At 31.2% G+C, this 25,287-nt stretch overlaps 2 protein-coding genes and 1 pseudogene across 2 annotated transcripts; 2 read left to right on the forward strand and 1 right to left on the reverse strand.

The window, feature by feature from the left end:
• Positions 1 to 1,099: 1,099 nt before the first annotated feature.
• On the forward strand, positions 1,100 to 5,795 carry LOC107422221 (15-cis-zeta-carotene isomerase, chloroplastic). The gene is made up of 4 exons (XM_016031643.4): positions 1,100 to 1,779; positions 4,242 to 4,388; positions 4,518 to 4,727; positions 5,242 to 5,795. The coding sequence occupies exons 1-4, from the start codon at positions 1,357 to 1,359 to the stop codon at positions 5,575 to 5,577; spliced, it is 1,116 nt and encodes a 371-aa protein (XP_015887129.3). The 5' UTR covers positions 1,100 to 1,356; the 3' UTR covers positions 5,578 to 5,795.
• Positions 5,796 to 6,870: 1,075 nt separating this feature from the next.
• LOC107422222 (LOB domain-containing protein 24) lies at positions 6,871 to 7,519 on the reverse strand. Its single transcript, XM_016031644.3, has 2 exons — positions 7,367 to 7,519; positions 6,871 to 7,131 (listed from the first exon to the last, which is right to left on the reverse strand). The coding sequence occupies exons 1-2, from the start codon at positions 7,517 to 7,519 to the stop codon at positions 6,871 to 6,873; spliced, it is 414 nt and encodes a 137-aa protein (XP_015887130.2).
• A 7,056-nt stretch (positions 7,520 to 14,575) lies between these two features.
• LOC132803087 (LOB domain-containing protein 24-like) lies at positions 14,576 to 24,573 on the forward strand (annotated as a pseudogene).
• Positions 24,574 to 25,287: the final 714 nt, after the last annotated feature.

Consider the following 25,287-nt stretch of genomic DNA (forward strand, 5'->3'; position numbering starts at 1 on the left):
TGTTTTTTCTAAGTTTGTAATTAGATATTCTTTCGAAATTAATCTATGTTGAAGACATCTAACTAGGCTTCAACAGCTCAAAAAATTAAAAATTCAAAGAATTTCAACCCTATTATATGAGAGGACTATCCATACAAGCCAATATACGAACAAATGTGTGAAGCTGAAATCAAATTTTTGGCCTCAATGGGTTTTAGACAATTTAATGTTTTAAAATTCCAAAGATTTTGCATACAATAGAAGTGTTGTTATATTGTGTTTATTTCTTTTAGACATAGAGTGTGTGCTTAGATAATTTTAGGCCTGCCAACGTCTCGTGTTAAATTGTGTTCGTATTGTGTTGTGTCATGCTTGTATGGAATTTAATTAACCTAAATACGACCCATTAAGCTTTTCTGTAAAAATAGATACATCCGAACCTATTCGATAAATTATCGTGTAATCCGTTATCTAACCCATTAACCCATTAATAATAAGTACAAATTTGAAAATTTTAATTTGGTTTAGCTTTCAAATAATAAAACAATATTTTTTAAAAAAACTTACAAAGATTCTGGTTTGTTTTTAGATCTTTTAAAAATTAAACTAAAAATGAACAAATTAATACATGTTTAACAATAAATAAATAATTTTAATATTATAAAACTTGTGTGATTACAAATATCATTTTTAATGGGTCTAATGGGTTTATTGTGTTTCACCCGTTAAAATCCGTTAATTTATTATGTTTTATTGGGTTTATGGGGTAATACTGATACAGACCAGATATGATATTATCAATTTAAATCCGTAAATTATCGTGTGATTTATGCCGTATTATTATATTGTGTGAGATTTTATTATGTCTAAATATTTTATAAAATTATAAATGTAGATATGTAAAATGGTCCAAATAAATAGAGATGATAAATTTTGCCTTTCAAATAATAATTTTGTTCCAAAAAAGAAAACTTTTTTCTATCGTTTATTTCAATTACTTAATAAAATTATCATTACCAAAAAAATAAAAAAAAAATTAATAGAATGACCATTTTCAATAATAAAACAATAAGGAAAAATTTTATATATGGGACATGTGGCAGCAGCTGTTAATTTTTGCCCACCAAGTATCCACTCCCGCGTACCACCAGGTCTCCACCAACAGTCCAAAATCTACACTCCACAGCATCACTTCCCAACAGATTCCTCTTCTTCTTCCTCTAAAGCCCATTTCCATAAACTTATTAAAAATAAAAAAATTAATAAAAAAATTGTTATTTTTTTCAATGAAATTTTGCATAAATTCATTGAAAGTGAAAAAGAGAGTGATTGGAAATTCTAACTCTGATTGGAAATTCTAACTCTAATTGAATTTCAATGGCCTTCCACTCTGCTCTTGCTCTGTCAATCCCATTCTCTTTCGTTCCTTGCCGTTCCAATCATCAAACACTTGGTGTGCGTACAAAACCTTCTCTCGCTCTCTTCAAGCTCGTCAATCCCCTTAATGCGCCGCGTTTCGGAGCTAAACCCACTGGATTTTCTTCAAACCCCACCCTGTTTTTGAGGAGATTTCGCGCCGGGAGCTCCCTCGGAGATGCCGCCGACGATGAGCCGCCGCCGCTTGTAGGTGAGGACTCTGCGGTTTTTGAGCTGGCGAAGCAGAAGATAGCTTCTTGGGTTTACTTTTCTGTGATTTTGGGGACTGTTCTTTATGTTCTCGATGTGGTTTGGATTGATAACTCTACTGGGTTCGGTAAGGCTTTCATCGATGCGGTTTCGGGACTTTCAGATGGCCATGAGGTTAGTTTGGTTACTGATGAGATGAGAAAATGAAATATGGAATTACGAAATGAATCGGGTTTTTACTGATCAAAAGAGAAAAATAAATCATGGAGTCTCATATTTAGCATTGTTTTGGATAGGAACATAAATTTTGTGTTAAACTAGTTGGTAGTGTTGCTATAGGCTAACAAAATTCCTAATTGCTAGCTGAACTACTTGTGGCATATAATTGATCTACTAGGTTATTATGATTAAGACTGCATGAACTTGTGTTAAGAATAAGGGTAAACAAACAGTTGACCATATGTCAGATGGCTGATATGAAAACTATCTTATCCAGTGGCTCGAATTGCCATGGGAGTGGAGCGTGTGAGAGATCTGGTGAATTTTTCAATAGTGATAAAACACAAATATTTTACATGGATGGACATGGTATTGATGTGGCGGATACATAACTTGTTGTCAAGAGGTGACATGATAGTGCCTCACCGACGTTACTGGCATGCAGCATCATGTTAGCTTTGTGGTCAGTGAGATGTGATTTCAGCATTGTGTCAATTGGAATAAAAATGCTTGTTGAATAAGTTGATTCTGTTGGATTATTCCTCCTGATCAATCTAACTAGTAGTGTTGTTTGAGCTCTAATTAGTCATTTGGTTTAATAGTTTCCAAATTCGCTTTCTCTTATGGAATGTAGATGATTGTATTCCTTATATTTGTGTTGTGGAAGAAGACTTGAGTTGATGGATAATGTGGTGTGGAAAAGAAAAGAAAATTACCATCATAAAGAAATTTCTAGTACTTCTGAGATCCGGATGTCCAAATGGACCTTTACGTCTGTACATGGTCATTTGGTAATTAGATATAACCGATTATCTAGAGCAAGGAAAGCTATCAACTTTGATATGCATCCCTATTCTGAAATGCTTTATTTTAAGTTTTGACGTTACCACATATCATCTCTTAAAAGTTGAACATGGCGAATGGCCGACACTTAGGGGCCAAGAGCAGCTCTTGCCCAGCCAATGGTAGATGCTTAGAAGCGTCTTCTATGCATATATATTCTTTTCTTTTGCAAACATTGTTATATTTGTCAGACTAAGATTTTGTTCATTGGATTTTTTCGCACATGATACTAGACTTCTTAAGTTTTGCACTATATTTAAAATTGAATTTTCATAATTAAAAGGAATTAGTGATCTTTCAAAACAGTGATAGATAAAGATAAATAAATAAATTTTAATTTTTTTTTTTTGAAAAAAAAGGAAGAAGATAAAGCTTACCTATATATTATGTGTGTGACATTTACACTAATCCTTCCTACTAGCTGCAACCCTCAGTAAAGAAAGGCTACTTTTGCCCTTCATTTTGTGAAATAAATTGATCCAGTTGAACGAGAGATTAATGGATGAATGCTACTTTGGTTGCATATTTTGAGAAAATTGTTCAACAGCATTGATAATGAGTTTGGTATGCAAGAAGTTAAAAACATGGCGATTCATCACGTTTATTGTGGATGTTGAGAAAAAAAGTTATCAGCGAAAAATATAGTTTTTATATCTTCATGTGTTCAACCATTTTTATGTTATCTCCCATAAGTGCCCCCCTTTAAGTGAATTTTTGATTTCTTACATCCTCTGAGTTTCAACTCGTTATTCCTGTTTTCGTGCCTAAATCCATAGCCTGCTGATGTCCTTCATTTGAGCAAAGGAAGCCTAAATGAACTAATATGCTCCCCACATTAGACATGGAGCTGTTTTAATTGTAAAAGTTGATCAAATAGTATTTTCAAATTGGATAGCCTTTCAATTATTCTGATCAAAACATGCAATGATCCAATATTTTTTGACCAGAATTGCTTAAAAACACATTTCTGCAAGTGAACCGTAATTTACCCTAGGTGGTCACTTGATAATTTTACCACTCTATCTTCTTGCTTCAACTGAACAAGTTTATTGGTAAATATAATCAAGCAGTGACTGGGGCCATAGTAATCTGCTAATTTTCTAGTTGATCTTTTAAGATTGGATTGTGTAGGTCATCAAAAAATTCACTTTATCCAGTTTTACAGAGCTTATTTACAAAAGCTTTTTCATGAAATATGAAAAATATGTTCGTGTCAATTATGGAACTCAGCAGTCTTAAATACGTTTAAAGGGTATGCTTCAAGTACCAAAATGCAGCTTGGGTCTTCTTGGCTCCATCTGAACTGTCTTTTAAATTTGAATATCTCTGTCTTTCTGCAAAATGTTATCATGAAAATTTAGCTTGGATTTTCAAGATTCAATATCTAAACAATTGTAGATGCATGTGATTTCATATGTATGAGAGGCACTGTGCATGATATCCATTGTTCTGCTCTGCATATGTTCACTGTGTCTTTCTTCCTATTTCTTTTTCCATTTCTACAGTGCAAAGCTGTTGATGAAATGTATAGGGGTTATGGTTTAGAAAGCTTAATTTGAAATATTATTTTGCAGGTTGTAATGTTGATCCTCATTATGATTTTTGCTACCGTGCATAGTGGTTTGGCCAGTCTAAGAGATTTGGGTGAGCAACTAATTGGGGAACGTGCATTCCGTGTTTTGTTCGCTGGGATATCTTTGCCACTGGCTGTCAGTACTATTGTGAGTTTTCCGTCTATTCTGAAGAAAAAATTTCTAGAAGAGCTGCTTTCTACAACTAATTGCTTTTACATTTCCTGTTTTGGATTCCTGGCCAACCAAATTGTTGACTTTTAAGAGTTTGTGATTCAGGTGTATTTTATTAACCACAGATATGATGGACAACAGTTATGGATGCTTCAGAATGTTCCTGGGGTCCATCAGTTGGTGTGGCTTTCTTCTTTTATCTCCTTCTTCTTCCTCTACCCATCAACTTTTAATCTATTAGAGGTGGCGGCAGTTGACAAACCCAAAATGCATCTTTGGGAAACTGGAATCATGAGAATCACAAGGCATCCACAGGTAAAACTTCCTATCTTTTCTTATTTGGATATGTGCTTATATGGGTGGAGAATTCATTCACCAAACACTTGGAGAATCTCTACATATGGGATAAATGCTAGTGTGGTTTTTGATGACCAGACATTCTTGAAATAGAATCAACCATAACCTGTAATTCCCTTCCATCAATTAAAAAATATATGTTTTTGCATAACCAATGTTACATAAAAGTATACATGGTGCATGTTGTCTTTTCAAAATCGGTGGATTTGTCAGTTTTCTTGTCAGAAAGATGCTTTAGGATTTTGGATTAGAAATGAAATAAAAATATTTATGTTGTTTTCATAGTGGAGAGCATGGGTGGTCCATTATTGAATGATATCTTTATGAAATCTCATATTTTGATTGCATGAAAAAATAAATGCACGTGAAGTATTACCCCAAAAGAATGAGATCTTCCTTTTCCTGCTATGTTTAGCTTTCTCAATTTTTTTTTCTTCTTAAAATCTAATCTTGAATTTCTATTTCTTTTTAGATGGTTGGGCAGGTAATTTGGTGCCTGGCTCACACAGTGTGGATAGGAAATTCCGTGGCGGTAGCAGCCTCGATTGGCTTAATTGGACATCATCTATTTGGTGCTTGGAATGGTGACAGGAGATTAGCCCTAAGATACGGTGAGGATTTTGAGGTCGTAAAAAGTCGAACAAGTATCATACCATTTGCGGCCATTCTTGATGGCCGACAAAAGTTGCCCAAAGAATACTATAAGGAATTTTTCCGGTTGCCATATCTGGCAATCACAGCACTAACATTGGGTGCATATTTTGCGCATCCGCTGATGCAAGTGGCAAGTTTCCAGCTACATTCGTAATAAGGTTGAGAATCTACATATCCATCTCAGTAGATGTTGTGGATGATAAACATGGTTTTTGTACGTGAGAATGTTTTTAGATGCTGCAGGAGGTTCATTCCACGCAGAAAATTAAGTGCATGTTGTATGTGTATGTATGTAATTTTAAAAGACAATGATTCGGCTGACCATTAATTTTAAAAGCTAGCTAGCTTGGCAAAATGCCTTTGGCTTTCCTAGTATTGATTCATTCATTTTACATTGTTGCTTAGATTATCTGTATTTGCCTAATACATGCTGCTTTTTCTGGTTCAAATTGATTTTTTCACTTTGGCCCCTTACTTTTGGCTTAGAAAAGAAACAAGGCAGGTGCAATTTATTGATTAACTTTTAACCCTTTCTTGAAATTTGGAATCCATCCAAACAGACGAGGATAAAATAAAAGGAAATATTTGTTTATTTTCATGAAACACCATATTGCATTTTTTTTCTGAGCTTCATCACGAAGAGTATTTGCCCTGTTATGCATGTGTTTTTGAAAGCTTGTTACTTCATCAGTGGACCAGCCTCTTTTTTCGTTACTTTTTGTATGTTTGTTTAATGTTGGAGAAAATATATTATGAAACACTCTTATGTTTGGCTACAAGGTCTGAAATTTTTAAGCTTAATCGTTCAAGTTGAATATTCTGAGACACTTCAGTACTTTTGGCCTTGTGACACTCTCAGGAAGCAAAATGAATTGGAAGTCACTTTCACCAGTATCATCGACCAAAGCCTAAAAATGATAACAACGGTTAAATCTTAATTGGAAATCAAACACGTGGCTGACTCTTACTTCTATGTGCATATTTTATTATTTTTATGAATTTGGTAGTGAACAAAATCTTAAATGGATCCCACGATGCCTGATTTACTCTCATCTGGTGTCATTTTTCGTAACGAGGGAGGTTCCTATTGGTCGGTTGAAGGTTGAAAAAAAAAAAAAAAAAAAAAAACAATACAAAACAAAACTTTCTAATACAGTAAATAACTTCGAAGACAATTCATTAAATATACTCTATAAGAAATGCTTAAAAATGTTTATAATGTATTTATTTGTAACGAATAACAACAAAGACTTCAATATAATAATTTTATTTCTAGTGGACAATCCAGTAGCAGCCGTACTGCTTATAAAGCTCTTCTAATGCAATTTTAAAACTTAACTATATTGTAAAGTGAAGGATCTCTTAAAGTTTTACATGATGAATATTAAAAATGTATTAATCTGAACCGTATTGTTAAGTAAAAGATATATTAATGATTCTAGATTGATTAGGGAGCTTGAAATTGAGACTGCCCAATATTGCTGTGTCCCTGAATAAGATTGTTGGTGTTGGAATCCATTTCGTGTGCATTAGAATTGAGGAAGGCAATCTGTGCTCTGACTTTTGCTATTTGACTCTCTGCATTGCGTATTTGTTGATGTAATTGAGAAATAATCCCTGCACAACCATACACTGGATCTTCAAATCTACATTTTGCTTCATAATACAATGACTCTGCTGCTTCAGCTCGCAGATGAATTGGCAATTGCTGATCGATCAAAACAAAATCAAATTAATTAATCCAAAAAAAGGAAAAAAAATGTAAGAAAAATCTGCGAAATATAAAATTCTGCTTTTTATGATGAGGTCTCATTCTTAACAGTAAAATAATTTATCATTAGAATAATAAATAATTATTAATATTTATTTTATGTAATATTAAAAATAGTTTGGATGATAAATTACATGGAGTATATTCCCAATATTGCTAGATTATAAATTACCTGGAGTATACTCCTAATACTGTTAGCACCATAGATTTGATGAACACATGCATATCTTTCAGAATTATTGGAAGGGAAGTATGGATAGAAAATGCAATCTGAACGACACTTCCTTCTCGAATACTTGCAAGCTGCACAACGATCAGAAATCATATTCTTCAAAAGATTTTTCTAAAAATCTCGGCAAAATTAGATTTTCAAAATCGAAAACCACAAAGATTTTGTCTCAATCTTTTGGCTATTGAAGAAGAAATCTTAGAAAAATTTGAGCATTTATCTTTGGATTTGATTTGTGAAAGAAATTATAAATATTAAGATACCTAATTGTTATTCTCTAACGGCTAGTTTTTTGAAAATTTAAATATCATGGAGATGGAAAGTTTTTGAGAAGCTACTTATTACAAAATAAATTTAAGAAAAAATCTGAATTTTCTGATTTTTATTTCGTGGCATTTGCTAAATAGCTTAAAATGAATTTTTAATTAATAAAATGAGAACTTAATTACTTTTTAAAAGGATTTTAAACAAAATGATTTAAACATATAATAAGAAAAATGTATATTGAGTCCAAAATAGCTTTCAAAATTATAATAAACTAATATTTAAATGTTAGTTGGGTTAAGACAATTCATATAAAATAATAATAAAAATTTTCTTTCAAAAATATTAACTATGAAGAGAATAACATAGGAATATTTTCTAGCCTTAATTGTATATTATCTATAGTGATATGAATGGTGTATCATGTATAGAAAATTAATTTTTGCTAAACAAGAGGATTAATAAATTCGTTAATGCAATAATTTAAATTTTAAAATTTTTACCTCATTAACGTCATTTATGAGAGTGTGTAGTACCATTTGCAGCCATCCTTGACGGCCGACAAAAGTTGCCGAAAGAATACTGTAAGGAATTTAATCGGTTGCCATCGATGTCTGGCAATCACAGCACTAAAATTGGTGCATATTTTGGGCATCCGCTGATGCAAGCGGCAAGTTTCCAGCTACATTGGTAATGAGGTTGAAAATCTACATATCCATCTCAATAGTTGTTGTGGCTGATAAACATGGTTTTTGTACATGAGATTGTTTTCAGATGCTGCAGGAGGTTCATTCCACGCAGAAAATTAAGTGCATGTTGTATGTGTATGTATTTTTTGTTTTGGTGAATATGTTGTATGTGTATGTATGTATGTAATTTTGAAAGACAATGATTCGGCTGACCATTGATTTTAAAAGCTAGCCAGCTTGGCAAATTAATGCCTTTGGCCTTCCTTGTATTGATCCATTCATTTTTTGTTGTTGCTTAGATTATTTGTATGTGCCTAATATATGTTGCTTTCTCTGGTTCAAATTGATTTTTTCACTTTCGCCCAACAAGGCAGATGCAATTTATCGATTAATTTTTAACCCTTTCCTTCCAAATTTTTTATTTTCCTTTTTTTTTTTAAATTTTTTTCTCTCATGGATTTTAAATTCCAAATTGTGCATACTCCATGGATTTAAAATTCCTAATTGCTATTACATTCGGTAATGCGATGAAAATTTTGAGTGTTAATAAGGGTGAGATTGGTAATAAAAACTATGGAACAATAATTTCTGAAAGAACAGAATGACACATAATTTTTTAAGGAAACTATTTTCTTTTCAATCTTTGTTAATATTTTTCAGACACCTAAAATTGTATTTTTCTAGGAAAATATTATATCCCAATCAACTTTTATTCAAACCAAACAGAACTTAAAACTAAACTAAAGGAGAAAAAAAAAAAAAAAAAACAATTACCCAACTTTAGAATTGCAACTACTCAATTTTTAGAGCGAAGTAAAGTATCTAAAAATCTCAGCAAAAATAAAAAAAGTTAAGTATCTGAAAGGATTGGCATTACGTACATTTTGCTTATTTGTTAAATAATGATGAGACAAAAAAAAAAAAAAAAAATCACCCCAAAAAGAATTGAAAAAAAAAGAAGGACAATTAGCGAATTTAAAATTTTTTTAAGTCAGGTTAAGACGCATTATTTCTTATTATCTCTTTTCTAAATAATAATAACAAAAATAATAAAAATAAAATAATAACATATGATGCTAAGATATTGCTAGGCTTTAGATTCTGACTTCATTAATATATCTAATAAATTTTAATTACTATGAATGAATATTAATAATATTAAAATAAAAAAATTATACACAGTTAATAAAAATAAACTTAGAAAAGTAAAAACTATTTGATTAATTTTATTATTTTCCTCCGTAGTAAAGCTGGAAATATTAATTAAAAAAAAAATTAATGAAGACAAAAAAGAGGGAAGCACATAAACACATGAACATGTTCAGTTTGGATTGTCCCAAAATTCTTTTATACTGTAGCCATTTGGATAGACTCCATGACTATTGAAAATGACTTGGCATATATGAATGTGCAAACACAGTTGCAGAATAAATACTCCAAGTTTTCTGGAAATACCTGACGTCACTCCGTGAATAAAAATAAATTGATATAAACACTTTAGCTTCAACTTGTAACTTTGATTCCCATCAACACATCCTAATATATTGTCCTTCATGAGCCATACATTTATATTTATGAGTAAATACTTTAAGTACCTTTTTTTTTTTTTTCCTTTTTTGTTGCCAAAATTTTCTTTTTTGATCCTCTATTTGGAATCGCTTGTAGTTTACCTTGAAACTTAATTACATCAAATATTTTCTTGAAATGATATACCAATATTGGTTTGTGATTCTCATTGTGTTTAATTCCTTTACAAAGATATATATTATATTGATTACAGGACCATATAATATATATAATATATATCAATTCAAGATTGATACGTATATTTAGCTGCGATTGGTAACTTAGTTAATTAGTAGAGCTTGTTCGAAAATGAGTGTTTTTGGTTGTCATTTTTTCACTAGAGCTTTGACTATCTTTTGTTAAACTCTAAAGCTTTTGCTTTATTTAACATAGGTTAACATCACATTCTAATGATAGTAACTAGGTACTAATACTAGTTACAACACAAAATTGAAAACCATTTTGGTTTCCAATTTTGTATTAACGTTTTTCTTATTTGTTTTTGGTTTTTTTTCTTTTTTTTTTTCCCATTCTTTTTTAAGATTATGAACTACTAACTAGGTTAGAATATCAAACTATCATGTCATAACTATAATTTATTTTCCCTTCCTCTCCAAAACAAAAACCATTATTTTTTAGACTTCATTTTTAATTTTTGAGAACATAGAGTTCATAAATATATGTATGAAAAGTTCAAGGTGGTACTCCATGAAAAATCTCCATGCTAATAGGATATTACAAATTAAAGTGTAAATAGGGAACATCCAAGAAAAGAAAAAACTATTATAAGTAAGTACGAGGAAAACACTCGTCATCGTAGATGCACCGTCTTCCTACCAGCCTTTTATGTATCTACGTACTCTTACACTATTAAAACACATATCATCATTCATCAGTCTCTTTTCAAATCGATCTAATAAAATACTAATTATATATCTAGGACATTTGATCGTAATTTTTTTTATTTTTGATCTCTCAGGTTGAGTGAGCTTTCATGGATGTCTTTATGAGAGATTTTGATGAAGAAATGGTTCCAAATGCCCCAAGAAAAGAACCAAATGCAACGAAAATGAGGCTAAGAACCAGAACAGGTTTTGGTATCTAACCCCAATAGATCTTGATGCAGAAGACACAAGGTAGAATCAGGCATACTCCAACACTGACCAATGAGCCTTACTGGCCAAGAACATGCTCAAAGTATGACACAGAAATGGGCCAAAAAAAGTATAATAAGGAGAAGAATTGAACCAACACTTCCGCTAATCATGCTAGTTCTTGAACTCATGAATTGGGGAAGAAGGTTGTTCTCAAGTTGAATAACCAAGGGTGCAAATTCCAATGCATATTTGGTCATTGGTGTTAGCATAGTTGCCCATAATGCAATCTTGGTCGCAAGTAGATGCCCATAATGCAATCTTTGTCACAATTACATGTGGAGGCATGCTAAGGGTAGTTTGGGGATTTATTTCTGGTCTAAACAAATTTGCACCCATGAAAGCTAGCAGTGTGTAGAGTAGGGTCACTATAGTGAAGCTGACTATAGATACCCTCATGTAGGATTAAAAAAAACCAATTATTCAAAAGAACTCATGTTACCATGTGTGGCCTTAAGAATCCAACTTAAATTGTCTGATAGAAATTTAATAGATAATCTTTTTGTGTGTATTACGATACAAACATAAAAATAGATTTTTAGTTGTAAAACGTTTTGTCACGTACAAAATTTATGTTTGGTTAATATACAACATATATATAACTAAGTTATACATTTGTATACACCTAAAGTTTCAATTAGATATTATGTTTTTACAAATTTTGACTACAAAAACTTTTACAAAAATGGTATCACTTTTTATATCCTAGCTACAATATATATTAAATATAACTGTTAATCACAAAATTTTACATTTTAATTATCTCAAACTTATTCAGAACCTAAGATATTCTATTAATCACAAAATTTATATTTTAATTACCTCAAACTTATTCAGAACCTAAGATATTCTATCTTATATCTAAGACACATATACAAGAGAGAATATATGAGATCATATGAGCTTATTCTTTGTGGAAAGAAAAACATAACAAACTTATATGTACCCACCTTGGTAAACTTTGAATGATCTTTCATGGCTTCGTACATGTCAGGAAAATAATATGTCCTGTATAGCTGAATATACAAAGCCTAGAAATTGAAGGAATATTGTGAAGATTAAGAGTTGGTATCTTATGGTTAGGTTTAACACCTCCAAAAACAGCAGTGCAAGCCACAGTTGAGAAAATTATAATTGACATGAGAATACCACCAAAAGAGAGAAAAGAAATGGAAGAAAGATCTCTCAGCCGTAGACTTGGTAGTGCGATTAAAACTACAGTAAGAAGCTGGGAAGTGGACAATTTAGCCCAAGCCAAGTTTAGATGAGTTCCAAAAAAGACTTTAAAACAATTTAAGGGAAAGAATAAGGGAAAATCTTGATGGAAAATGAAATATTTGAAAAGTACAAGATATGGGAATGTTTCAATGCATGCTCTTTTAGTCACTTCACAAGGCATTATCATTGTTATGTAAGGGCCACTTTGATGGTCTTCGTAAATCCAGTTTTATATACAGGGGAACATATATGTGCATGTGCAAGATTTATGCTTAATTAATTAACCAAACGAAGGGAAAAAGTGGATGAATGAAAGGGCTTTATGCATTTTATTTAATCTAAAATGGAAAGGACCATATAAAACTCGAGGTTTATATAGTTAATTTATTACCTACAGTTTAATTTAATTTGCATTAGTTTTGGTTTATGTGGACGAACAGCAAAGTAAACTTAGATGCATACTCTTATTCTTAATTTCTTTCTTTTTTTATTCTTTGTAGGGACTCATTTAGATTTATTTAAAGGAATGAATAGGAGAAGTTTCTCAGTGATTCTTCTTAAGAATAAAAAATAATTATAAAATATATATATATATATATATATATAATTGTCCAGATATTTAATTTATCTAATTAATTTTCAAAATTTTATATTATTTTGTCTCTGTCTTTGGGAGGAAAGATGTGGACGAAGAGGATATGACTAAGACGTTGCTACATATGTAGCAAATATGCACATCAAGCTCTAAGCTGAAAACATTTTTTTTTTTACAGCAAAAAAAGAAAAAAAAATGTGGTAAACATTGGCAATAATATATATAATAACATATTCTTATTATTATCTTAATCCGAAACACGATTTCTACTGAGAAAAGTACCGTTTTGAAAATTATGTCTAACTTAACCTATAGTTTGTCATTTCAACATCTAGAAATATAAGACTTTTTTTTTTTAATCTATTATAGTACTTTGTAATTTAAATGATAATTCAACTCCGGCACCCCTTGGACAGTTTGGTCTTTAACTTGTCTTCCTCGTAACTTTCAAACGGTAGCTTCTTTTTTTATGTGCTACTAGTCTATGAACTCGGATCGATGTGTACTCCGCAACAGTGCCTCAGCCAATGTGAAATTCTATCCGGAACAAAAAGTCAAAATTGTGACCCACTCGGTCAACGATCAAACTTGGTCAATGTGCAAAAATTCTAATGTATTTCAGGATAGGGTGTTACAATTATCATGGAGCACTATGATATAATATAGGTTGAAGAAGCTTTGGCAATATATTGTCAATTGCATTAGTACTTTTAAGAAGCCAAGCTGAAGAAAGAGAGACGCCCCAAAAATACAAAAGCTTAAGGATTTACATTTTTATCTTCATCATACCATCTTGATCCTTTTCCTAAAGAAAAATAATTAACCAAACATACATATATATATATATATATATATAGCACATATTGGAAAAGAGTATATATATATATATATAGTACATATTGGAAAAGAGTTATTTCAAGTATAGTACTTTATTTTAGTTGTGTTGAGAATCAAAACATTACTGATTCAATTTAATTATAACTTGTGAAAACTAATTATATCCAAAGACTTCAAAAAAATATATTTTTCAGTAGGTTGCTAAATCATTATATACATTTTGATTCTTTAGCTTTTAGAAAAATAAAAAAAATAATAATAAGTGGGATAGTAAAATCAAGAAAGTTATTATCTTGTATTGTTTCGTGAGAGGCAATCTACTCGAAATCTTTGGAATATTTTGAATTCGTAATTTTTTGTCTGTAGGTATATGGACTTCAATGCAAAGTTCTTATTCCTAGTTCACAATATTATTATCCCAAAAAAATAATAATAAAAAAATAAAAATAAAATAAAATAAAACTCTGTCCCCATTGCCTTGATACTTATTCAAAATTTATATACATATATTATCCAAAAGGCCCATCCAAGAATAAGCCCATTTAAATGTTGTATTTGCATTTTGGCTAAACGAAGGCAAATATATCAAATAGGCCCATAGCAATTTTAGAAAAATAGGCCCGTGACCATAAGTGAATTAAGAAGCCCACCCATGACTATAGATCTCTTAATATGTATAATTTCTTTCACAAATCAAATCCAAAAATAAATACTGAAATCTTTTGAAGATTTCATCTTCAATAGCAAAAAGATTGAGACAAAATTTATGTGAGTTTAGATTTTCAAAATCTAATTTTGCTGAGATTCTTCTAAAGATCTTTTGAAAAATATGATACCTGATCATTGTGCAAATTGCAAGTACTTGAGAAGGAGGTGTCCTTCAGATTGCATATTCCCTCCCCACTTCTTTTCCAACAATCTTGAAAATCAAGACTTTCCTGTGTTCATCGAATCTGTGTGCTAGCAATGCTGGGAAAATGCTCCATGTAATTTATGATCCATACTATTTTTAATACCATATAAAATTAATGATAATATTTATTTATTACTCTAATGATAAATTATTTTGTTGTTAAAAATGAGACCTTATAATAAAAAGCAGAGCTTTATAAATATAACTACAGCTTGCAATAAAAATGTTTTGCAAATTGTCCTTGCATTTTTTTTTATTTTCTTTGGGTTAATTAATTTGATTTTGTTGTGATCTATAAACAATTGCCAATCCATTTGAGAGTTGAGACAGCAGAGTCATTGTATTATGAATCAAAATCTAGAATTAAAGATCTAGTGTATGGTTGTGTATGGATTATTTCTCAATTACATCAACAAATATACAATGCATAGAGTCAAGTGGCAAAAGTCAGAGAAGAGATTGCCTTTTGCACATGAAATGGAATCCAACACCAACAATTTTATTTAGGGACACAACAATATTAGGCAATCTCAATTTCAAGCCCCTTGGTTAATCTACAATCATTAATGTACCTTTTGCTCAATAACACGGTTCAAATTAGTGCATTTTTAATACTCACCATACAAAACTTTAGCAGATCCTCTACTTTGCGATATAGTTTAAGTTCTAAAGTTGCATTAGAAGAGCTTTATAATAAAATCTAAATATGAATGAAAATTTATGCATATACATATTCAAATTACACTAGTTTATTTAGTGAACTTAAACGGCAGGCATACATGAAAAATACACTGTTAAAACATTACTAGTATCCAAACATGAAATAATAATAATAATAATAATTTATCAACTAGATTTGCTGAGAATGTTTTCTAATTTAATTTTATCAAATTGTAAACTCATTGTAAAAAATAAAGTGATATTACATACAATTTCATCTTAATTTTGGAATGGACTCCAAACTTTTTGATGAAGACCTGACCAAGAGCACTTCAAGATGGAGTCCAGATCCACTTCAAATCTCTACAGGACCAATAACCAGAGCATGAGCAAAGAGATTTAAAGAGATACTAAATGGTTTAATCCAGGAGGTGTCTTGAAAATGAACTAAAATTGGTCCATATGATTGGAATGGTGGATGCTAACATGAAAGAGAGCTTAACACATGGACTCCTACAACATGGTGATGTGGTGCATTTTGATGACATGGATGGTGACGTGACATCATATGGTGACATGACATCCAACTAAGCTTGGCCGAATTTCATGATTAGTAAAACATTAATTTTTATTTATGTCTTGATTGGATTTTGGCATGTTGCCTATTTACTTTCCTAATTTAGTTTTATTAGAATTTTAATTTGCTTTCCTAATTTTATTAGAGTTGAATTGATCAAATAAATAAAGGTCATTTAAATTAGGAAACTAGTAGCTATATTAGGTTTCCTAAACCAAACCAAATTAGGTTTCCTAAACCTAGTTTTTGGCCACCTTTATTGTTAGTAAATTTAGGAAAGCTTTATAATTTATTTTGCCTATTTAAAGGCACATAAGTCATGAATAAAGATTAGATTATAATTTTGATTCAAAGTGAGAGTGATTCTCTCGGTTCTCTATGAACTATATCGAGGTTAGACTGAGGCACTATGGAGGAATTAAGATGAAAATACCATCATTCCAAGGTAAAAGTGATCTAGAAGCATATCTCGAATGGGAGAAAAGGATTAAGATGGTATTTGATTGTTAGAACTACTCCGAGGCTAAAAAGGTTAAATTAGCCGCTGTTGAATTCACGGACTATTGGATGGTGGGACAAAGAGACACTTTCTAGAAGACAAGCTAGTAAAAAATCTATAGATACATGGGAGGAGATGAAGGCTTTGATGAGGAAGTGTTCGTACCTAGCCATTACTATAGAAGCATTTTTCAAAATCTACAAAGCTTGTCTTAAGGAAATAGGAATGTGGAGGACTATTATAAGAAGATGGAAATCCTTATGGTGAGGGATAATGTTGAGGAGGATAGGGAGGCCACAATGGCACGTTTCTTGGCTAGTTTGACTAGAAAAATAGCAAATCAAGTGGACTTGCATCATTATGTGGAGATTGAGGAGATGTTGCACATGGCCATCAAAGTAGAGTAACAATTTAAGAGGAGGGGTACCACAAGACCTAGTATTGCTCAAAACACTTAGAAAGCAAGCTCATCCACATAAAAACCCAATCAGCCCAAGTTTGAAGATAAAGCCACCATATGGCCTAAATTAGAAGTTAAGGCCAAACCATCCTCATCCAAGCAAGTAAGTAAATCTGATTTATCTTCAACTAGAAATCAAGATATCATGTGCTTTAAATGTCAAGGCACGGGCCATATTGCAAGTTAATGTCCAAATAAGAGGATCACGATGATTCGGGAAAGTGGAGACATTGAAACTGAAGAGGAAGAGTCGGATAATGAATCCATGCCACCATTGGAGGATGTTGGTGATGAAGATGAAAAAGATTACAAGTATCTAATTGGTGGGGACTTGTCATTGGTTGCTAGAAGAGCTCTAACTGTATACAAAGATAAGAAGGTAGTGCAACGGGAGAACATCTTTCATACCATATGCAAAGTCAAGGATAAGGTATGCAGCATGATTATTGATGGTGGGAGTTGTACTAATGTTGCTAGTTTTACTATCGTTGAAAAATTAGGTTTGCCTACTATGAAGCATCCAGAACCATATAAGCTACAATGATTTAATGATTGTGGAGAGTTGAAGGTGAATAGGCAAGTGAAGATTGCATTCTCTATTGGTGATTATGAAGATGAAGTTATTTGGGATGTGGTACCAATGCAAGCTGGTCATTTGCTTTTAGGACGTCTGTGGCAATTTGATAAAGATACTAATCATCATGGTTATACTAATAAGATTGTTTTCAACTTCAAGGGTAAACAAGTGGTGCTTATACCAATGACTCCTAAACAAGTTTTGATGATCAATTGGTTTTACAAAGGAGGAAAGAAGCTTAACAACAACAAAATCAAACTGTCTCCAACCACCAATAGAAGAAAAAGAATGGTAAGGATGGGAGTGTGAGTGAAAAAGAAAAGAAAAAGAGTGGGAATAAAAAAAAGAGTTTTTATGCAAAACAGTTTGAGATGAAAAAGCTTTTTTGTTGTAGAAAGCCTATAATTGTAATGATGTACAAAAAAGCATATATGAATCATTTAACTAACCCTGATGAATCTGTTTTGCCTAGTTCCATTATTTCTCTTTTGCAGAAGTTCGATGATGTCTTCCCCGAGGAGATTCCCGATGGGTTACCATCGCTTAGAGGGATTGAACATCAAATTGATTTTGTTCCAGAATCAACAATTCCAAACCGACTAGCTTATAGGAGTAATCCAAAGGAGACAAAGGAACTTCAAAGGCTGGTAAGTGAATTGCTTGAAAAGAGATATGTTAGAGAAAGCATGAGTCCATGTGCTGTACCTATGTTATTAGTCCCTAAGAAAGATGAAACATGGAGAATGTGTATAGATTGTAGGGCTATTAACAATATAACTGTCAAATATCGTCACCCTATTCCTAGGTTACATGATATGCTTGATGAATTGTATAGTGCATGCGTGTTTTCAAAAATTGATCTTAAGAGTGGTTATCATCAAATTCGCATAAAGGAAGGTGATGAATGGAAAATAGCATTTAAAACAAAGCATGGTTTGTATGAGTGGTTGGTCATGCCATTTAGGTTAACTAATGCCCCTAGTACTTTTATGAGACTTATGAATCATGTTTTGTGTGCTTACATTGGAAAGTTTGTGGTTGTGTACTTTGATGATGTCCTTGTATATAGTAGGAGTTTAGAAGAGCATGTAGGGCATCTTAGGTTAGTTTTAGATGTTCTTAGGAAATAAAGACTTTATGTCAATCTTTAAAAGTGTGACTTTTGTAAATCTGAGCTTATGTTTCTAGGCTTTATGATTAGTGCTGTAGGTATCAAAGTTGATCAAGAGAAGGTGAAAGCCATTCAAGAGTGGTCCAAGCCAACTAACATCACCCAAGTTAGAAGCTTCCATGGTTTGGCTAGTTTCTATCGATCGTTTGTTAAAGATTTTAGTACTATTGCTGCACCTTTGACAGAGGTTATTAAGAAGAGTGTAGGTTTTCAATGGGAGAAGCTCAAGAAAGGTTTTTTAATTTACTAAAAGAAAAACTAACAAATGCTCTTTTATTGGTGTTGCCTAACTTTTCCAAAACTTTTGAGATTGAATGTGATCCATCAGAAATAAGTATAGGTGCTGTTTTGATGCAGGAGAGAAAACCAATTGCTTATTTCAGTGAAAAGCTAAGGAGGATCACCTTAAAATATCCAACTTATGACAAAGAGCTATATGCATTGGTTAGGGCATTGGAGACATGGCAGCACTACTTATGGCCTAAAGAGTTTGTGATTCACACAAATCATGAGTCCTTGAAACACATAAAGAGACAAGGAAAGCTCAATGGGCGCCATGGCAAGTGGATGGAATTCCTTGAGACGTTTTCCTTTGTCATTCGCTACAAGCAAGGTAAGGAAAATATTGTAGCTGATGCATTATCCCGCAGGTATGTATTACTTTCTACTTTTGATGCTAAACTACTTGGTTTTGAACAAATTAAAGAATTATATGCTTTAGATCACGACTTTGGTGAAATCTACAAACATTGTGAAAAGTATGTTAAGGGAAAGTTTTATAGATTTGAGGGATTCTTGTTCAGGGAAAATAAACTTTGTGTGCCAAGTTGTTCTTTGTGTGACTTACTTGTTAGAGAATATCATGGTGGGGGCTTAATGGGACACTTTAGAATAGCTAAAACCTTAGCTGTTCTACAAGAGCATTTTTATTACCCACATATGAAAAGAGATGTAGAAAGAATTTGTGATAAGAGCATTAAATGTAAGCAATCTAAATCACAGCTGCAACCACATGGGTTGTACATGCCACTTCCTATACCTAACGACCATTGGGTAGACATTTCTATGGACTTTATTTTAGGGTTGCCTAGAACAAGGAAAGGTAAGGATTCAATTTTTGTGGTTGTGGATATATTTTCCAAAATGACACATTTTATTGCATGTCATAAAACCGATGATGCATCTCATATTGCTGATTTATTCTCTAAAGAAATTGTTAGGTTGCATGGAATGCCTAGAATAATAGTATCTGATAGAGATGCAAAATTCTTGAGTTACTTTGGAAAACATTGTGGGCTAATTTAGGTACTAAATTGTTATTTTCTACTACTTGTCATCCACAAACTGATGGACAAACAGAGGTAGTAAGTAGAACTTTGTCTACTTTGTTGCATGCATTGATAAGTAAGAATATCAAAACTTGGAAAGACTGTTTACCTCATGTTGAATTTGCTTACAATACATCTATACATTCAGCCACTAAATTTTCACCTTTTGAAATTGTATATGGTTTTAATCCTTTAACACCATTGGATTTAACACCTTTACCTTTGAGTGAGCGTGCTAATTTAGATGGGAAAAAGAAAGCTAATTTTGTTAGGCAACTACATGAGAAAGCCAAAGCTAATATTGAAAGGAGAATTGAACAATACATCAAGCGAGCAAACAAAGGGCGCCAACAAGTTATTTTTGAGCCTGGAGATTGGGTTTGGTTGCATTTGAGAAAGGAAAGATTTTTGACACAACGAAAGTCTAAACTTATGCCACATGGAGATGGTCCCTTCCAAGTATTGGAGAGACTTAATGACAATGCCTACAAATTGGATCTTCTAAGTGAGTACAACGTAAGTGCTACCTTTAATGTCACTGATTTATCTTTTTTTTATGTAGATGACGATTTAAGGACAAATCATTTTCAAGAGGAGGGAAATGATGAAGACATGACCAAGAGCACTTCAAGATGGAGTCCAGATCCACTTCAAATCTCTATAGGAGCAATAACCAGAGCACGAGTAAAGAGATTTAAAAAGGCACAAAATGCTTTAATCTAGGAGGTGTTTACAACTTAAGGAAGCAAGTTCATTATTAAAGATGAACTAAAATTGGTCCATATAATTGGGATGGTAGATGCCAACGTGAAAGAGAGCTTAACGCATGGACTACTGCAACATGGTGATGTGGCACATTTTGATAACATGGATGGTGACGTGGCATCCAACTAAGCTTGGCCGAATTTTATGATTAGGAAAACATTATTTTTTATTTATTTCTTGATTGGATTTTGGCAGGTTGCCTATTTACTTTCTTAATTTAGTTTTATTATAATTTTAATTTACTTTCCTAATTTTATTAGAATTGAATTGGTCAAAAAATTAAAAGCCATTCAAATTAGGAAACTAGTAGCCACATTAGGTTTCCTAAACCTAAATACATTAGGCTTCTTAAACCTAGCCAAATTAGGTTTCCTAAACCTAATTTTCGGCCACCTTTATTGTTATTAAATTTAGGAAAGCTTTGTAATTTATTTTGCCTATTTAAAGGCACATAATTCATGAATAAAGATCATATTAAATTTTTGATTCAAAGCGAGAGTTATTCTCTTGGTTTTCTAAGAACTATATCGAACTTTTCAAGGTTTGCTTGTGGAGTTTAAATTTGACTTATCAATAGGTTATTCCGCACTCTATTGTGGCGTCTTCACCATACCAAGGTTCTTACTTTAAATGTAGGTAAAGGGTCGAGGTTTTCCATTGATAATTTGTAATTAGACGGTCCAAATCAATCTTTGTTACGGGTTTAGGTGCAGGTTGTCTTAGATTTGTATCAATTTTACTTTGACTTGGGGTGATAAATGATGATAATTTTATAAAAAAGTTTCGTATTTATTAACAAAAATAAACAACCATAAAAAATAGTGGCCTCCCATCTCAACATTGTCAATAAAAAAAACCTCCTACATTGTAGGATTTTTAGAAAATCTGAACGGTTAATTACATTTTATACTTTTTAGTTTTGAAGTTAAATTTAAATGCTCAGTTTTAAAATCCATAATATTGAACCTTCTATTTTTAAATTGGTGCATATTGATCAAATTGGTATGACATTGAGTTGACATGATATTAATAATTTAATATGAAAATTGTATGGGTATGATTTATTTTGAGTAATAAACCCTTTCTTTAATTCAATAAAATCCTAAATAAAGTTTGATGGTGAGGTTTTGAGAGAAGTGAAGACTAAGCAAATGATTATTCTGAGAAGACTATCCAAGAGCAATGTCTGAGAAGCAATTTACAATTGCTTCATCATGACTTATATTGGAGCTGGCATTTGCTAAAAGCATCGCTAAAAACTTAATTGAAGCTGGCATTTTTTCTTAAAAACATCAACTTTTCTTATCTTAGGTGAGGCTTTTAGTCAAAAGCATCGCCTTTTATTTTATTTTCAATTTGCATTTTTTAATTTTGTGAAATATGGATTAAAAGCTAGCTTCATTCAAAAGAACTAAAGTACAAAAAAATTAAAATGAATATTTACATAACAAAATAATTTCAAATAAATTAGTTATTAACTCGTGTAATATTTTTACAATTTTGTAAATCATTTTATATGCAAAAGAAAAATCAATATTAAATAAACATCCAAGCATACATAATTGATCCCATTTAGCTTTAGATTGGTTAACATCCTATTGTTGATGAAATTACACCCTCATACTGCACATGTAAAAATTATGTTAATAAATTATTAACACATATGCAAAATAAATAACTATTACTTATTATGAAGTAATTTAGTAAATAAAAATTTTAAAATTACCATTATTCTTGAGATTTGACGAGGCACATTTATCCTAAGAATGGGAAACACATAATATGGAAGGAACAAAAAATTAATTAAATGAATAGTAATAAATGTAATTAAATAATATATTAATTAAGCACAACTTCATTAAACACTAATTAATTGACAACATTACCAACAAAATTAGTCTAATTGCTATTAGGGTGTTATGGGTAAATATATGCATAATTAGGGCAATGAACAAGTAAAGTATGGCAATAGTACTCTGTAACCTACTGAGATCTATAATCCCTTCTCAAATTTCCAATACTTGATCATCATCATTAATATGTATCAATCTTCTTCTTTCTTTCTTTCTTTTTTTCTTTTCTTTTTTTCTTTTTTTTCATATGAACCAAAAGGATTCAAAATCATAATATTGTTCAAACAAAATAATTTTTACCATTGGGCTTTTCTTGCAGGGACAAATACATAAAAAATCGTGAAGTTTCCAAACCATTGCCATACATATATGTAGAAACAAGGCAGCATAGAAGCCGTGAACTATGAACTTAGAGATATGTATCATGTATCTCTATATAACATTACAAAAATTCACAACCATTTGATAATCATAAAAATAATTTATAATAAAAATATTATCTGCTTTGATGCCTTGTTGCAGGATTGGGAATATTTTATGGATTCCTTGGTGAATGCAGAGTGAGAACCAAGCAAAAATTGATTATCTGAAATAGTTCTAGTCGGGAAAATTTAACCAAACATAGTAGCTTTATTGGATTGGTAGTACTTACCATATGTAAGGGATTATAATATAGGATATCACCAAAAAAAAAAAAAAAGATTCTAATATAGGAAGCCTACTCTGTTCAAACAATTTTATTTTTTTCCAAAAGATTAGGTTGTCATTGGATAGTTTGTTGTAGCTTAAAAGGCCTAATATATCTAATTGATTAATATGTTTTATATATATATATATATTGAACAACAAATACGTTTTATATTTGATAATAATATAAACATAAATTGAGTTTTTTTATTGTCTTAATCTAAATACTTTTTTATATAAGTTGAATTTAAATAGGACTTGATATATAAATCTTAATTTTATATTGTTTTATTATTTTTTCCAATGATATTTAAATAAGTCAAGAGATAATTATTTCTGCATATAGCTACAAGCTTGAGCCTTCAGTTCAATTGATACTTAGGTAATTATATACTTTTACCCATTTAAGTACCATTTAATTGTAATTAAATAACTTTTGGTAGTGAAATTTGAAAATACTTTTACCAGACCAAAAAAAGAAAAAAATTTGTTTAACGTATTTGGCATTCCATTTTATAATTTCTTATATCTACAAATTTTGGTTGAAAATCTCTAAGAAAGAAAACAATTAGGCCCCTTAATATATATAATTTCTTTACAAATCAAATTTAAAAACAAATACTAAGATCTTTTTAAAATTTCTTCTTCAATAGCAAAAAGATGAGACAAAATCTTTATGTTTTTAGATTTTCAAAATCTAATTTACTGAGATTCTCCTAAAAATCTTTTGAAAATATGATTTTTGGTCGTTGTGCAATTTGCAAGTGTTTAAGAAGTAGTTTTCTTTCAAATTGCATTTTCTCTCCCTGCTTCCCTTCCAATAATCTTGAACGATTTGCATGTGTTTATCGAATCTATGGTGCTAGCAATGTTGGAAAAATGCTTCAGGTAATTTAGGATCCATACTATTTTTAATACCATATAAAATTAATGTTCATAATTTTTTATTACTCTAATTATAAATTCATTTGAAAATGAGACCTCATCATAGAAAGCAAAGCTTCATAAATGTAGCTATAGCTTACAAAAACAATGTTTCGTAGATTTTCCTTACCTTTTTTAAGGTTAATTAATTTGATTTTGTTGTGATCGTTCAGTAATTACCATTCCATCGTAGAGCTGAAGCGGCAGAGTCATTGTATTATGAAGCAAAATGTAGGATTGAAGATCCAGTGTATGGTTGTGTAGGGATTATTTCTCAATTACATCAACAAATATGGAATACAGAGAGTCAACTAGCAAAAGTCAAAGCAGAGATTGCCTTCCTCAAGTCTAATGCACTTGAAATGGAATCCAATACCAACAATCTTATTCAAGGACATAGCAATATTGGGTAGTCTCAATTTCAAGCCCCTTGGTTAATCTAGAATAATTAATGTATCTTTTGTTCAATAACATGGTTCACATTAGTGCATATTTAATTTTCATCATACAAAACTTTAGCAAATCTTTCACTTTGCGATATAGTTAAATTCTAAAGTTGCATTAGAAAAGCCTTATAATAAAATCTAAACATGAATGAAATGTTATGCATATACATACTTTCAATGAATTTATGCAAAATTTCAATGAAAAAAATTAACAATTAACAATTTTTTATTAATTAATTTTTGTTTTTAATAAATTTATGGAAATGGGTTTTAGAGGAAGAAGAAGAGGAATTTGTTGGGAAGTGATGTTGTGGAGTGGAGATTTTGGATTGTGGGTGGAAACTTGGTGCGCAGGAGTGGATACTTGGTGGGCCAAAAATGAATAGCTACTGGGACATGTCCCATATATAAAATTTTTTCGTTATTGTTTTATTATTAAAAATGGTAATTCTATTAAGCAATTTTTTTTTTCTTTTTGGTAATGATAACTTTATTAAGTAATTGAAATCAAAGAAAGAAAAAAGTTTTCTTTTTTGGAACCAAATTATTATTTGAAAGAGAAAATTCATCAGTATCTCTATAGTTGGACCACTTTACAATCTACGTTCATAATTTTATAAATTATCTAAGCACACACTTCTATGTTTAAAAGAAATAAATACAACGTCGCTATAATTTCCT

Source organism: Ziziphus jujuba, chromosome 3, assembly GCF_031755915.1.
Source record: "Ziziphus jujuba cultivar Dongzao chromosome 3, ASM3175591v1".
In the NCBI taxonomy this organism is placed as follows: Eukaryota; Viridiplantae; Streptophyta; class Magnoliopsida; order Rosales; family Rhamnaceae; genus Ziziphus; species Ziziphus jujuba.

Coding starts and splice junctions, on each gene's coding strand:
- LOC107422222 (XM_016031644.3), bottom strand. CDS start 7,519: ATGATTTCTGATCGTTGTGCAGCTTGCAAGTATTCGAGAAGGAAGTGT. Junction 7,132..7,366: donor GTATTAGGAGTATACTCCAG/GTAATTTATAAT, acceptor TTGATCGATCAG/CAATTGCCAATTCATCTGCG.
- LOC107422221 (XM_016031643.4), top strand. CDS start 1,357: ATGGCCTTCCACTCTGCTCTTGCTCTGTCAATCCCATTCTCTTTCGTT. Junction 1,780..4,241: donor GACTTTCAGATGGCCATGAG/GTTAGTTTGGTT, acceptor ATTATTTTGCAG/GTTGTAATGTTGATCCTCAT. Junction 4,389..4,517: donor CACTGGCTGTCAGTACTATT/GTGAGTTTTCCG, acceptor TTTGTGATTCAG/GTGTATTTTATTAACCACAG.